Source organism: Ixodes scapularis, unplaced genomic scaffold, assembly GCF_016920785.2.
Source record: "Ixodes scapularis isolate PalLabHiFi unplaced genomic scaffold, ASM1692078v2 PGA_scaffold1__304_contigs__length_218370807, whole genome shotgun sequence".
Classification (NCBI taxonomy): domain Eukaryota; kingdom Metazoa; phylum Arthropoda; class Arachnida; order Ixodida; family Ixodidae; genus Ixodes; species Ixodes scapularis.
Window position 1 is genome coordinate 193,675,900 of NW_024609846.1, and position 16,838 is coordinate 193,692,737.

A 16,838-nucleotide genomic window follows, 5' to 3' on the forward strand; every position below is an offset into this window, starting at 1 on the left:
TTTAGAGAGTCACACGCTTTATCTCGTTTCCTTTACTTATCGGTACTAGAACAGTGTTTAAGTATACGGGTCCTGAACATGTGATGTCATGGGTTCGAGATTTGATATCTTACATATAAAAATCCGACATCCATTCCGATATCCGACCCGATAAATTGAAACCGAAAAAATATGAATATATAAGTAAAATATAAACATTAAAAAAGAAACATCCACTAATTAAACGCAAAATTAAACCCCCGAAAACACGGAAAGCCCTAGGAACTATATCGTACGTACCGTATCATAAAATTGAGGAATGCGCAACAACATATACTAGTTTCACTTTTATTACAAGTATTAATACCCTCCGTAGACGCTGAAGGTCAGCATGCTTTGCTTTTGCGACCAATAAAAATTGCCCTATTTTACCGTTTTTGTTTTACTCGCAGCTTCCCTTATTCAAAGGGGAGACAATTAGCCGTATACTCGAGTCTATAAAAACGAAATCAGAGGTTCGGGCTGGAATTCCAGCGGTGGTACGTGGGCCCGAACATCCACTTGTCCGGATGGCCTTCATGAAGATCTTGAAAGCCACTCGTGCTCCATTGGAAGGGCGGCAGCACGGAACTGTTCGGGTGGAACGGGGGCCCGTTTATGGCAATAAACTCGAGGCTTTTAAACATGGCGTAGTTGGTGAGCTGAAATAAGAGAAGAAATAAAGTCACCAGTGCGCACGTGTCGCGTGCCTGAAGTCACTGACAACTTAAGAAGCTCGATGCAGGGCTCATCCCGTACACGATTCTTGCTTCGCTCGCCGGCGTTCGTATAGGCTAATATGTCAATCAATCAATCAATAAATCAAACAAACAATCAATCAATCAGTAACTGTTCATTTTGTCCCAGAACAGTGGGAAGATATTAATGTCGCAATATCATTGCCTAGCGGCAACAAGATGCTACAGACTCGCCACGCCCTGCGTAATTTAAAGGGACGTTTAATTTGTTTGTTATTTTTCGTTTGTAATTTTTTTGCTATTAAGTCAGGAGTCTACTTGATCAATGTTTTTCTGCAGAGTCGCGTATATTTTTATTAAAACAACAAAACATATCAACTGCTCCAAAACGTAGCCGAAACAGGAGCACGGAAGCTCATGTCCGGAAGTCACGTGGCTACACATGACCGCGTTTTTTTTTTCTCCGCTTCTCCCGCGTGTAAAGCAGACCACGACGAAGTCGCGTGAACCGTTTGTCGTGCGATTGTTCCCCACTTATATCCATTCCTCTCGATGTTTTCTACCTGAAGATCGATTGGCCTCTACCACGAATGACAGTTCCGAAGCGGCCCCACTTCCGTCGAAACGTTAGTCCTTAGTGCGGAGCCATCGCGTCGTCCAGCCCGCGGTGCGTCATCATATTGAGAATGGCGTGTTCATGTACTTCCTGTGATCGTCGCAACACTTTTATTTTTTTTATCGATCAATGTATTTGCAGTTCTTTGGCGACCACAAAAATGGTGTTGGTATTGTTTTCTATTTTTAATATTGAATATGCGCCTTAGGTGGTCCACGACATGAAATATATTGCATCCACGCAGCTTGAACGCTGCTGAAACCGGCCAAATCTCGACTGGCTAATTGGGACGGAAAGAACACGATTTTTGAGTCGCCGAATTTCTTCTGGTTTTGATTTGAACATGATCTCCTGGTTATGTTCAAATAAAAACCTTTTTGCAAGCAGCCTGTCAGTGTCCCTTTAAGGCTGCTGTCCCACGGCAGCCATCTTGAACAAGGCGTTAGTTCAACCAATAGATGGCGACACGCCCCCGTGGGGTGGCCGAAACATTGGTTCACAGTGGGATGGCTCGAGCGCCATCACGTTCCCCTCGTGGCCTTGCTCGCGCCGCTGCCAGCTGTGCTCAGCTAGCTCAAGTAGAGTGGCCCAGCAAACGGATGTATGCGAGAATGTCAGGCTGGGTGTAAACTGTTCTCTGATATAGGGAGATGCGGCTCGGCGTTTGTAACGGGCTTTCGCAATAAATCTTACCAAGAACGAATCAAATGTTTATTGACGTGTTAATATTTTATCAATGAAAATTTCTTCTGCAGGATGCACGCTCTGTAGACTCAATCTTCCAAGACACCAGTGGAAGCGGACGTCACCTAAACTGCTTCGGGATTTACGGTAATTACCTCACCATTTTAATGACGACTAAAATAACGCCACGAACTATTGTGTTTCACGGGGTCCGGAAGATGTTGTAAAGGTTGGTCCATTATAGTTTACAGAAAACAAATGCCGTTGCAATATTTTCGGAAGTACCGACACACATAATGTTGTAAGTACAGCTTAGGAGGAATATGATGAAAACCTTCAGAAGAAATAGGAAGACGTTTATTTGCAATGATGACGCTATGAATGAACGGTGTTTAGCGACGCCAAGTTATGAGCGTTCGGGAATTTATAAGTTCACGTGATTGCTAACTATGAACATTCGTTTTTGTCGAGAGATGGTGTTGCGGTGATGACCTGATATCGAACGACTCGTGGCAGACGAACAAGCAAGTTTCTTCTCAGCTTATGGTAAGTGTCCAGTGTCAAGCACAACACGTGGCTACCGACGTTGTCGGCGTTTCGAACACTTACCGCTTTCGACAAAAGTCCTGCCACCTGGACTAACTTTCTGGAAAGACTCGAAGTCTTCCTTGAGTCCAACGCCATCATGAACAGCAACAAAAAACGATCCACTATTCAATCGGTGGGTGGCGAAACGTATCCGCATCTGCGGAGTCACGGTCGATGCCTACTCTAAGTGGCTGGAAGTTTACACGATGCCTGCCACGACGTCCAAACACGTCATTGACGTTCTACAGGCTCTTTTAGCTACTTTTACCCTACCGAAAAAAAAAACTTTTCTCTGATAACGCGCCAAATCTTGCTTGAAATAAAATAAACAAGTTTTCGAAGAAAACAAAAAAAAACCGGCATCAGGCATCACAATAGTGCACCATACCATCCTGCAACTAACGAGCAAGCAGAACAGATGGTGTGCGAAACGGAAAAATGCCCTTTTGAAGCTTATGGAAAAAGCAGTTCAGTGAAGAATCGCCAGGTTCTTGTTCCAGCAGCACGCGACGGTCTCATATTACGCGGTAAAAAAAAACGCCGAAGCCATATTCGGCGGACGAAGAGCCACACCCCTCGATCTCAAGATACTATGGTCTACGAACGAAGATCGAGAGATTCCCAGATCGGGAGTAATGGCAGTTTATTCGGTCGGACAACTCGTTTACGTGAGAAATTTCAGCGGAAGTCGGGCCTTCCATGTAAAACTTGAGTAGAAAATACTCTATGTTGGTTGACCAGAAGGCGTCATCCCTCTGAATACGTTGGATTTCAATGCCCTTGAGTGTAAATATAACTAGATCACAAAACTCTCTTTGTGTATTGTTTAACTGCCCTTGTATTTGATAGTAGAAGCTATGGTGGTGATTTGGACCTTTGACACCAGGCTCCTTTTTCTTATTTTTCACCTCATACTCCTTTGCGGTTAAGTATGCTTCAAGAACCTTTGGAACGGGGACACTTTACGTCAACGAGGCCATTTGTTCCAAGTAGTCAATCAGGGAATGCTGCTAGAAATCCGTCCCTCATATTAACGAATAAACCGCACTTCTGCACAGTGCAGTTTTTCTGTTCCACGTACAGTTGTAAAGCACCATCCTCGTTGATTCTACCATATTCTGTTGCGGGTGAAGAAAGTCTTTGGGTACACGATACTTGAAACAAATCTCGCACAGTATTTTGTGGTTCGACACCCACTAAAATCGTCGTCCTTATAGAGCCTCATCATTTAATCATTACCTCGTCACCTCATATTTCTCTTCATCAACAGTAAATACAATAGGCTGCCGCCATATTACAATCCAAGAATTGAAAAATTGAGTGGTTCAGTCCTTCAACAAATTTATTATTTATATAATGTTATTACGTTACATTACCTCGAGACGATCGACGTCCATCGTCGATCTTCAAATACTTATACCTGTATATAAATTAGACGCACAAGGGGAGGGCGGGGGGGGGGGGGGGGGAGGGGAGTCGGTGGCCCCAGTGCATGGTCTAGCGCACACCAGCTCGGAGCACTTGGAGCGAAAACTCGCGCTGCAGAGCCCACCCCGCCCCTGCCCGTTGCGATCTGGATGAGCATCGCACCGGCGTGCGGTCGTGTATGCCTACTGCGTGGTGCACATTAAAGACCCCAAGTTTGCGGTTGTACCGCACTGGCTAAATTACTCGTCTACAGCTGAGGCCCGAGACGCCCACTAAGGCAGACTAACTTCCGGCTGTATAAACATACACACAACAATTTGCAATTAGACGCATAATAACAAAGAACAGAGCGTGCCGCCTCTTTTCTTTGGATGCCTTTTTTTTTTTTAAACCAGCGAAAGTTTGCGCGTTCTCTCTTTTGAGACGGTTAGAACGGTCGCAGCGGAATGCATCGCCACGAAAACTAAGTTTTCAATTTTTGTAGGCGCCCATCTGCCCGCAAAACGAACGAGACGGCGGATCCTGGATTCAAGCGACGATATCAAGAGATAGCTGCACGTCGACGGCCACCGCATCGATACCCAGTTATCAGCGGATGATTGCTCGGGCCTGCTGGCAGACAGCGCATCGGGACAGCCTATCGTCGGAATCTCTGGGCTATAAAAGCGGCAGTCGCTGAACAACTCTTCGCAGACCAGCGGAATGCATCGCCACGAAAACTAAGTTTTCAATTTTTGTAGGTAAGATTTCATATTCACTCGCTTACTATTTGTAAGTGCGCGGGTGTGCATTTCGCTGGTCTGCTTTTTGCTTCTTGTTTGGCGTTTTCACGAAAATGGCTGAAAAAGGTGACTGACTTTCTTGCCTGAAAAAAATTGGACATGATGCTGCAGTATTAAGTGTTCGGAGTGCACAAATTATTACCACATGGGCGAGTGTTCTGGAATGACAAAAAATGTAATGAAGTCAATGAACGACGTAGAAATTTCCGAATGGCAATGCAACACCTGCAGGTTGCATTCCCAACGACAGTCTGCGACTCCCGAGGTATCTCAAGGGGCGTCAGAGCTGACCCCAAATGAGGAAAAACTTGAAAGGTTACTCAAACAAAATGAATCTATCAGTGCAAAGTTGACCTCCGTCCTTAATAGGATGTCTTGCATTGAGAGGTCTCTCGAGGCGCAGACTGCGAGGTCCGACGCGATGATGCTCAAAATAGAAAATCAGAGTAAAACAATAGCAGGAATCGAGGCAGCCATGAATGATCTGACAGCAAGGTATGAGGAATTGAACGTTCATTTGGATAACCAAGACAAAACAATAAATGAACTACAGCGGAAAATCGGTGAACTAGAGGGAAGGATTTCACAAAGGGATGAAGAGGTTGGTGAACTAAGAAAGGCTATCGACAATGCAGAGCTGTACTCTAGACGGCAGAATATTGAAATCCATGGTATAGTCCAACGACCGAATGAAGATGTTATGAGCGTAATCAACACAGTGGCAACGAAGCTGGACCTAGCACCAGTGACTTCGAACGACATCGAGGCTGCCCACAGGTTAAAAGCTAAAGAAGGAAGAATCACACCTATATTGGTGAGATTCACCGAGAGGCGTACACGGGACTTGTGGGTGAGAAAAAGAACTACTCTTAGAAATGAGAACATTTTTATAAATGAAAACTTGACTAGAGCGCTGAAACGTTTGTTGTGGTCCACCAAGGCACGTGCGAAGGAAAAAGGATACATGTATACTTGGATGAAGAACGGAAAGATATTCGTAAGGCAGAAGGAGGGAGCGGCGGTGATTCAGATTGAGAGCGAACGAGACTTTATCAAAATTAGGTAACCATGGAATCGCTTTTTGAATCGTTCCGTGAGTGGGACGGATATACGAAAAGTTCCAGAGCGGAGGGAAGTAACGCTGACACTAAACTAAGCTTAATTCATGTAAATGTTAGGAGTATTTACAGACATTGGGATCAGTTAATGTTAATTTTATCTACGCGACTACCAAGTTTGGATGTGCTTATTTTGAGTGAGGTCAGTGCTGATGAGGCAGGTTGCGCTACATTTTCCTTGCCAGGCTTTCATATTTTCTGCTTGTGCCGAGAACAAAGGAAAGGTGGCGGAGTTATGATGTACATAAATGACAAATGCTCATCAGAAAAAATAAATGTTTCATTTGTACAAGCAGAAGTGTGTGCTGCTATTGTTCACAAAATGAATTTTTCTTATGTTGTGTGTGCTGTATACAGGCCACCCAGTTCAAATATACCTATATTCTGTGATGAATTGGAACAATTCCTTCAAACATTTAATAACAACAAATACCTAGTTCTGGCAGGAGACTTCAATATTGATGTTCTGAATGAGAATAAACAGGGAGTACCGCGTTATCTTGATACCCTCGCTTTATTTGGTCTAGAAAATGTCATTCAAAATTATACGAGGGAGGAATATTATGGTAATAAAATTACAAAATCATGTATTGACCACATAGTTATAAGAATTAGTAATTTGAAAACACTGTCTGGAGTCATTAAGCAAAAGGTAGCTGACCATTACATTACTGTACTTTCAATATTGGGCGAACTTACTGCTGAAAATGTAGATTTAGAAAATGGGTACAAAGTTATACTAGATGCTAAAAAATCGATAATTTAATACAATCGTTCGATTGGAATTCTTTATGCGGGTTCGATCATATTGTAGCCTATGACAAACTAGTGGACACGTTTCAAGATATTTATTCTAAAGGTGCTAGAAAAATAAAGTTGAAGAAACGAAAACCTGAGAATGTTTGGATAAACGAGGAAATATTAGGATTGTGTGATCAAAAGGAAAGGCTTTGGAGCAGATGTAAGCAAAATCCCGAAAACACAGAACTAAGAAATGAATTTCATGCAGTGCGCAATAAATTGACAGCAAAAATACGTTTAGAAAAAGGGAAACATTACTTAGATCAATTCACCTCTTCGAGAAGAAATATAAAAAAGACATGGAACCTAGTAAACCAATTAACTGGCAGAAAGTCTAAAAATAGCGTGGATGATACAATTAAAAAAACTTTCCTGGATTAGATTCTTATTTAACGTTATCGGAATCATTTAATAAGTGTTTTGTTGACTCCGTAAGAAGCATAAAAAATAACATTTCACTGAACGGTCCCAATCCCGTCACTTCGCAGGTCAGATGCTCTAGTTCGGCGTACTTACCTCAGATGACGGAGAGCGAACTTTTGAGGATTATAAATGCTATGCCAATAACTAAAACACCAGGATTTGATAATATAAGAGTACGAGATATTCGGTATAATTTTGATAAATTAAAACACGTTTTAATGAAAATAATTAATGACACCTTTCATACTGGAAGAATTCCTAAGGGCTTGAAGATATCTATTATACGTCCACTGTATAAAAAGGGTAAAAAACAGGAATTGGAGAGCTGCAGGCCCATTTCCATTCTGCCTGCATTAGCTCATATAATCGAGAAATGGGTACAACTAACAATTGCCAATTTTTGTGATAAATTTAATTTATTTTCTAGTACGCAATATGGTTTTCGACAACAAAAAAGTACTATTACACTTTTAGAAGATTTTTCTGACTGTGTTAATCAAGCACTAGACAATAACAAGATTGCCCTGGCACTTTTTATAGATCTATCGAAGGCTTTTGATACCATTGATCATTCTCTGTTACTTGAAAAGCTTTACAGATTGGGCTTCAGGGGACAGTTTTATAACTTTTTTCAGAATTACTTTAACGACAGACAACAAATGGTTAAAATTATGAATAATATAAGTAGTACAGTTAAAGTCGAATGTGGTGTACCACAAGGTAGCACTCTGGGACCAATTTTATTTAACGTTTACATAAATGATTTGGGTATTCTACCTCTACGATCTAAGCTATTTCAGTATGCTGACGATACGGTGCTAGTTTTACCTTATGAAAACTATGATGATGCTGTTTTAGTCTTCCAAAGAGATATAAATGAACTAATAGGTTGGTTTAACTAAAATGCCATTTCCGTTAATTTTGCCAAAACTAAGTTACTGTGTTTCCGAAATTCTCATAAACGTATTGATATGTCACCTAGAATTTTACTTCATTCGACACCGTGTAATAATTGTACTTGTAAACCTTTGCCATACGATAATTGTGTAAAATATCTAGGATTATACGTCGACGAACATGTATCATGGAATCAACATGTGGAATTTGTGACTAAAAGACTACGTGCCGTTTCAGCATATCTGTACAAAATAAGAGGCTTGTGCAGCGTAAAGATAAGACTACTGGTGTACAGGTCGTTAGCTGAATCAATTCTACGATATGGAATCACTTTATATGGTCACTGTTCTCCATACAAGACACATGCAATAAACAGAATTTTAAAACATATGGTTAAAAACATCACATACGGAACTACATACGGAACATTAGATATGGAAGATAAAGCAAAGAAGCTCCAAATTTTATTCTTTAAAAATTTTCATAGATACGTTACGTTTATAAATTATTGCTACGATGCGACGTTCAAGGTTCCAGTGGACAAGCCTAGGGACCTAAGGCGCAAAGAAAGGTTTATGATCCCCAGAATTTACACGCGATACGGAAAAAGATGCAGAGCTCACTTTATTCCCACCTTATTTAATGAGCTCACTGAGCCTTTAATGAAAATAAATTCGATAAAAGTACTAAAAAAAGAAATAAAAAACTGGTGCCTCTCATTACCTCCATATACACTGCTTTACTCCCATCACTGTATACTTGCCTCTTGATGATTTCGATAGTTGTGTTCATTTTGTTTTGTGCCGAATTGCGGCTTTGTTTTTTATTAATGTTGGTATCAATGGCCACATTGCACTCGTTCGATTTTTTTTTTATCATGATGTATTAATATGTATTTCGCTGGATTGTCTGGTCCTACGCACAAGCAGAATACTGCTTTTGTAGGCCAGCATTATTTGTATGTATTTGTAAAGGGAATAAAACACATTATTATTATTATTATTATTACTTAAAACCCGCGTTTCTCCTACCCGGCCGCTTCCTTCTTTCATTATGTGTAGTTGGTTATAACTAAATAAGCTATAATAATGGTGTATTCTTCGTATTTAGTTTCGGTTTCAGTCAGGGAAAAGGAGTTTCGCGGGAACTAGAGCCAATAAATGAGCGGCGCTTAGAGTATCGGCACTCTCTTCCCCGACAGTGTTGTGAATGCCGCCATTTTGGTGCTTGTGCAAAGCAGGCGCAACTGCCGATCGCCATGATTCAAAGGTGCGACATCCTCAGCATTAGATTCGGTGATAGGAAGCTCATGTAACGTTGCTTTGCTTTGTCGCGAACTGTTTAAAGTGGAGGACGGAAAAGCGTTTCTTGTGATTTCAGATAAAGCTTCAAATAACTGACAACCATGATTTTAAGCCACAATATGGCCAAGTGTCGCTACTCTAAAGCGTAGCTTATTTAATGACATTATTCATGCTCCTGTTCAAGAGGCTTGTAATACCTGGAGGGGCCATGACGTAAGCCCCGTGGATTCCACAAGCAACTACCTTTTGACACCTGCCTCTTGTGCCAGTAAATTAGCTACGGTTCAGAGTAACGACACTTGGCAATATTGTGGCTCAAAATCATGGTTGCCAGTTATCTGAAGCTTTATCTAAAATCACAGGAAACGCTTTTCCGTCCCCCACAAATGTTTAAACAACCCGCGACAGAGCATTGCAATATTGCATCAGCTTCCTAGCACCGCATCTAATGCTGAGAAAGTCGTGCTTTTGGATCATGACGATCGGCCGTTGCGTTTGCTCTGAACAAGACCAAAAATGGCGGCGCCCAAAACAATTTTTGGGAACGCAGGGCCGATACTTTAAATTCATTTAGTGACTCTAGGCATGAAGTGAACTCGGGTGTATTCTTTTCCTCTTCGTCTTTATTGTTTAGTGATTTCAATCATATCGAATAATGAACACATTATATCACGCTACGCTGGTGTAATTATTTGTCTTAGATTTATTAACCTGACTCACAACTTAAACCATTCATTTAGCGATAGTAAATCTTCCAATATATTTTTTTAATGTGAAGGTAAAAAGACACGGAGATTGATGATGATACAGACGACAACGCCGCCCTCGGAAATTTTTTGAACATTAGAAATCAGCTGTTTGTCTGCCATCCGCCAGGCAGCGCAACAAAACACCCAAACAGTTTTTAATTGTTTTTAAAATTATCTAAGCTCTACACCTATTAAAAAACCAAAGCAATATCATTGTAAAAATTTAATACATTGCAATGTATATCTATTCCAAACAATAAATGTTATTAGATGCCAATAAATCTGTTTGATGTCCAAAAAAGATATGCGTCAAAAACAGGTAAGTTTGAAGGGCTCCTGGAGCGTTATGACTTTGAAAATAAAAAAAAGCCATCGTCCACCTCTTGGGCAACCATTGTAGCTCTAAATGTTATTAAAGGTTTTATCATAGTTTAATTATTTCCTCAGCGGCATTTGAAGTACCATGACTCGAAGCACCAAAAAGTGCTACGTTTGATATAAAATATCTAAACAAATAAATTTTACACAACATTGAATTTTTTTCTGAATATTACCAATAATAAGCACTACATCTGTAGCTAATTTCATTGTCCTAGCGCTTGTCATTAAAAACATATTTGTGCTGAAATATGTCAATGTTAGGGCAATGTTTGGAGGGATGAAAAAAAACAAAGTCGTGCACATACCAAAAAAGTGTATCGTTACATTCTGCTCCGACATCATCTTAACAAAACTGCTATATTAGAACCGTGTTATCTTTAATGGATCGTTCATAAAACATGAACTAGCGGAGCAAGTGAGGGTCCGCGACATCATATTCGCAACGCTACAAATGCGCATGAACCGTAAAAACCAACACACACATAATATCAAATGAAAGAGGATTGCATTGCCTTTCGAATGACATCAATCCCACAAAACAGTATTTAAGAGGAGATGAGTAATGACCTGCCAAAAAGTACCTAAACTGCCACATTCAGTGGGACCGTGGCCTTAAGCCGAACGGGGAAAGGTTCTAAGAAGGCCTGTGAGCTAGCTTTTTGGCTGTACGCGGAAGCAGCGAACTGTGGCAAAGAAGAGGTGTATCCCCTATAACAGGGGTGGCCAGGCTGACCCGGTGTAAGAGCCGCAAGCAAAACCACGAAACTTCCAAGAGCCGCGGGGGGGGGGGGGGGGGGGGGGGGGATTTTGGTTTATAACAATAAACGAAACTGAAACTACTCTTCTATCCGACTCAAAAGCAGTCCAACTGCACGTAAAGTAGTAGTACCACAAGACTACCAAGCCGCAATTTGTCTTTCGATTTGAAACGCTTTCCGTTTCTCTTTTTGGCGAAATACTGCGAGCGAGGGGGGGTGTGGGGTTAGGGGAGGGAGCCGCGAGCCGCACTTCAACACGTGAAGAGCCGCATGCGGCTCGCGAGCCGCAGCTTGGCCACCCCTGCCCTATAAGGAGGAAGCTCGAAATATAATTAGGCAAAACAAGATTCCATGTGCGCAGGGACTACGAGCGGCACGCGACATTGTGGATTGTACAGGCGCATATCGTATTTTTTAGATGTCAATCATTTAGGAGTTCGTCTGTTATTGGGATCCTTCTATTGTTCGCCGTGGTTGAATGTCTCTGTAGTAAGCAGAAACTGATAAACAGACGCGCCTTATATTCCGCGACATAAGCCTTTTAGTTAACTCTAGTGTTCTTCAGACCATGTCAACATGTTCGATGTAACTACTGCCAATTGCTCTAAAGAAAACTCTGCAGCAGTTGTATAGTCACCTAAATATTAAAAAGCGAAAGTCGTGGCTATGAAATTCATGTTCACTGCTTCGTTGTTATTGCCTAACGCCGCAATCTGTTTGGCCGCAAAACACTAATTAGTTGCTCGAAAGTTACCCCGTAAGCCCTGTATTTCCTCAAATCTCAGTGATTATACTCTTATCGATTGCTTGAACACATGTCAGTGGCGCATTTTGTGCATTTATATATTCGTGGCAATTCTCGTCTATTGATATTCCGGTGTGACCAGAAAAGTATTACATGTTGTGTGAAAATACTTAGGTTGCCCGTTTGGTCCCGTGGTTATCATAAATGTCGCATGATCAAACATATGTTGTTTGTGTCTTTTTTTTAAATTTTACACAGTCATATTTTGGAAAAGACACATTCAGTGATTTCGACATTCATTTTTCATATAGTCTTGTAATAACTATGATTCTACCTTTATTACGCGTCTGTGGAAAATTTCCGAGGTTGATTTTGTCTGAATAACACACACACTTACTCATTTTCACATTTAAAATTTAAGCAAACAGGCCTTATTAAAACTGCACTCTTTGGTCAAAAAAATGCTTTCGGAGCGAAAAAAAAATTATGCATGTTTCAATAAAATTTCAATTTCAATCGTTTTTTTTTTTATTCTCGAGCATTCTTAGAGTTAGACGTTCCTTACAGAAGCCCATACAAGATGCACGAAAAGGCGCGCAATGAAGTTGTAGAGAACTGTAAGACGAAACAAAAGTAGACACGAACAGTTTCTTGGAATAACACCCCTCCGTAAGAAAATGTAAGCGGTAACGTGTATTTCACAGCATCTGGAGCATTCAAAACAAAAACATAATACCTAAATCCACCCAGTGAGAGATGACAAAGTTAAACATAATGCAATTTGATTTAACGAAGATGACAAACTTTAGAAGAGATAGACTAAAACAAGAACTAAAAACTCGCTTTTAAAAACAGAACTCTCAAAAAGTATTTCTAAGGGGTTGGATGTGACACAGATGCGGGCGTGTACACGTAATAAAAAAGCTGGAATTATATTTACAATTATCCAAGGCAAAATTGAAACTAATAACTGTTGCAATTACTCTTTCATAAAAGTAAGTGCGCATTACTTTAATAAGTGATCCGTTACTTTCGCGGCTTTGCCTTTAATTTACGTACTAGGGTAAAAACAAAACGCAGGCACGTTCACTCGACCTAACGCGATGAAATGCTGTAGCTTTACAGGAACATCCTTAGTGAAAACAATAGGGAAAGGAAATGGTATGGTGATGAAATGGTTTTATTACGCACACATCGAAGGCGACCTAAAGGACGGCGTCTAGGGCGGCTTCAAGGACCACCTCTAGGACGGCCTCGAGGACGACGTCAAAGATGTCAGGTCACGTCAGCTTCAGCTTCTAACATTCACTAGCTTACGCGACCGGCGCTTACGTGACGTTGATTACGGGGACCTTGTGCTTCAGCCACGGGAGTTACAACAATTAGAGGACATGACTTTGAGAACATGACCTTGAGTTTCGTTGGCCCTAGAAAGTTAACGCTTGAAAATAGAACATCAATATGCAGTTCAAAACGTATGTAACTCAGGTCGGCCTTAGGCCGTTCCAGGGCTCAATGTTGTTTAGCTGGCTATCAGGTGATGCAAAGGTAGCGCAGCGTCCCTCCACTGCGACCACCAAGGAAAGTCAAGTAGGGAATCTATAATTTAGCACTGTTACTGTAGCATTTAAATAGTTGACGTCAGCTATACTCTTTTTATTACGTGGCTTAAGGAGATCATATTGCAATGTAATAGGTTCCTCGACAAAATGCGAACTCTACCGACAGCGTACCCTAATATTGTAGAAAAACAACAACAAAAATATCACAATTTTTATCTAGGTCATAAAAAGCTGACGGAAGAAACGGTGATAGGGATCTGAGCAATCTGGATCTCTTAGAAGTACAGTTGAGAAACCGCCCAAAATCAATAAACGATCGTACTTCAGCAAGACAAAAGGAACAGGCGCGCAGCGGTCCGCTATACAAACTCTCGTGCACCTCGGCAGTTTTCTTTTCTTTTCTTAGAAGTAAAGATACTGATTTTGAGAGTTTTCCTAATATTGTTTGCACCGAGAGTCCGGTTCTTTACATCAGTGCGCTCCCCCTTCCTTTGTGGAAGAACAAGCTGCAACTTCCAAACAACCAAGCAAGAAAAAGAATGGCCGTTCTGCACCGTGAAGAAAGGGTTTGAGCGCATGACGATTGCGAGGCGCTGCGTTTTTGTAAATACAGGTGACAGTCTCATTCCGGCAATGGTCATCTTGTAAAAAATATAATTTATTTTAGACACAGTTTGTGCTACTTGTTCAAAATTGGCGCATTTTTTCATCCGTGAATGAAAACGAAAATGTAACGGATACAATCATTCCCTTACAATATTAATATTCCCTTACAATATTTCTGATAAATGTAACGGATTACAAGTAATTTCTTTACTTGTGATGGATTACGCACAAGTCTGCACACACGTAACAAAATTAAATTTCCTAAAAACTTAACAAAAATATAACACAATATTTACGTCGCCTGAGGCGTTTTGAGCTAGAAGCGCTTCCAAAACATGCTTCTAGTTTGAGATGTCGCAATCAAAACAAAAGCACATTTCAGAATGTTTCCTAACTGAAAATGAGTCTCGACACACAATAATTGCAGAAGAATAATTTTAATATTCTTCTGCAATTATTCTGTGTCGAGTCTCATTTTCAGTTTCGAAGCCGACGTCATCAGCTTCGAAACCGCGCTAAACGGCACCTCAAATCATTTCTCCAACTGAAGCCAGCTCCCAGCTATGAAACCACGCAAAAAGCCTAGCCAAACGGCACCTAGTTTACCGATCCCAAAGGGATCGGTAAACTAGGTGCCGTTAAATCATAAAGATGATGGATTTTGGCTTCGATCCCATTGGCTGGCGCGCGTCGGCGAGGCTCCCATTGGCCGCTCCGCGTCAGTTTCAACGACGGCCACCCAATGGCGCTGCGTGTCCGCGAGGCAGCGGCACCACCGCTCCACGCCCAAGGTCAGCGCGCGCGATCGACCGTTAAAACAAGTTAAAAAAGAGAAGAAGAAAAAAAAAGAAGGAAGCGGAAGAGCGGCGTACATGCTTTCGCATTCGCAACTCATAAGTGCATAGGTGTACCTCGAGCCTTTCTTTTTTTTTTTTTTTTTTTTGGAGGGAAAAATAGTTTATGACATGGCAGTTTATTTTTTAACAGCTAAGTGACCCTTAAAACATCCACATTTGTCAAGACCTCTGTCCACCATTCACATGATCCCCGAGCATATATTTTGGCGATGGCACTCACCTTCATATCTATGGCTCCGCCTGCTCTGCGAAACATATATGGCACGTCGTAGCGTCCTTTCGGGTCCAAGAGGTCGTAACGGGCAGCAATGGCGTAGACGGGGTTGTACGGCGGCGTGCAGTTGCATCTCGACGCCGGATCGTGCGTGTAGTTATTGTACCTTGAGAACAAGAACGCGAGTGGGCGATGTGGCCAACGTCAGATTGCAACCAAAGTTGTTATTCTGACGCATTACAAACAGGGAATAATGTGGATCTGTGCAGTGCTTCTCAAAGATTTACGAAACACGCGAGCTGTGCATGTACTATTTCATGGGTGCATTATCATGGCGGCACCCGAGGAACTCCTCCACGATATCGTGTTTAATGGAAGAGCCCGAGCAAGGAAAGCGGCTCGCTCAAGGTCGAAATCACTGCTGGACCAGCGAAAACGCATAAATTTTGCTTGCCGGGCAATCTACGCTTTTTGACACACCATCGCACTGCAATGCATGAACGACTGCCAAATATGCGTTATGAGTGGTCTAGATTCAATTTCTACCTTGAGCGAGCAGCCTTCCCTCCTCGGGCTGTTCCATTGAGCGCAATAAAGAAGTTTAACGGATGCCACCAGGATAGCGCTCCCGTGAGACGAGACACAGTTCGCGCGTTCCGTACAGGTTTAGTGAGCATTGTACACCGTTGAGAAGTCGCTCCTAATCTATGGTACACCAAATATAAAATTCGAGTCTCCTGGCTCATTTTACAGTTTTTTTTTTGTTTTTTTTGTTTAGCTTAGTCAGCGGCGATGATCTCTGAACTTTTATATAAAGCATTACTTGATCACAAAGTGTAGGAGGAATGTTATGCGATCGGTTGAGATAAAAGAGCAAAATTCGAGGCTCCAAAATGTTACACTAAAGGCTGGGCTGCATGGGGCGAATATCCGGCGAAGAAGCATCGAAATACAGTGGGCAGCACGTTCTTTTTTTTGCACTGCAAAATAGTAACTGGTCTCACGCCACAGCAGAGCGAATGTCGCCAGGCGAAATTTGTTGCTTTTTCGCAGCATATTCCCTCCATGAATGGCATCCTAGAAAAATTATGCTGAGGCTACTCGCCGGACACTACTGAAGAGAAGGATTCCTCACACTTTATCGAACAGGTATCTACTACCCCATAGTATAATATTATAGCGTGTTTGCTTTTAATTTCAACATAATGATTACAAAAAGGAATTTTGCAAAGGTACACTAATTTGGCCTGTGTAGGTGAGTCATAGGGCAAGGGTAACATATTCTTGGAGGGTAATTGTCAAAATAAGTTGGATAATTAACTACAGCTTGTTAATTAACTTCTTAATTATTTGAAATAACCATAGTTTCCTAGCTAGGAACTTGAGGGAGCAAGGAAAAAATACAGTAAATCAGCCGGCTTTAGGAGCTGCACTAAATTTATCCTTCGTGCACGTGCACTAGCTTTTCCAAACCCCGGATGTTAAGAATACCCTCCGCGTTTTCGCACAGGTAGCCGTGCGCCTTTTGCAGGGATGGTAACGTTAGCGTACCTTCAGCTTGCCAGGTACTTTGAGTCCATCCAAAACTAACTGATTCAGTGACTTTCGA

The 16,838-nt window shown here is 41.6% G+C and overlaps 1 protein-coding gene across 3 annotated transcripts in view; it reads right to left on the reverse strand.

Moving 5' to 3' along the window:
* Nucleotides 1–313: 313 nt before the first annotated feature.
* The window catches only part of LOC8039973 (putative phospholipase B-like 2), a 91,084-nt gene continuing 74,559 nt past the window's right edge, over nt 314–16,838 (reverse strand). For all 3 annotated transcript variants that reach the window (XM_040213540.1, XM_040213536.1, XM_040213546.1), the window contains exons 11-12: nt 15,236–15,395; nt 314–680 (exon numbers count right to left, since the gene is read on the reverse strand). In XM_040213540.1, coding sequence (XP_040069474.1) covers nt 489–680; nt 15,236–15,395 — 352 coding nt within the window. In that variant the 3' untranslated portion in view covers nt 314–488. The remainder of the gene's footprint in view (nt 681–15,235; nt 15,396–16,838) is intronic.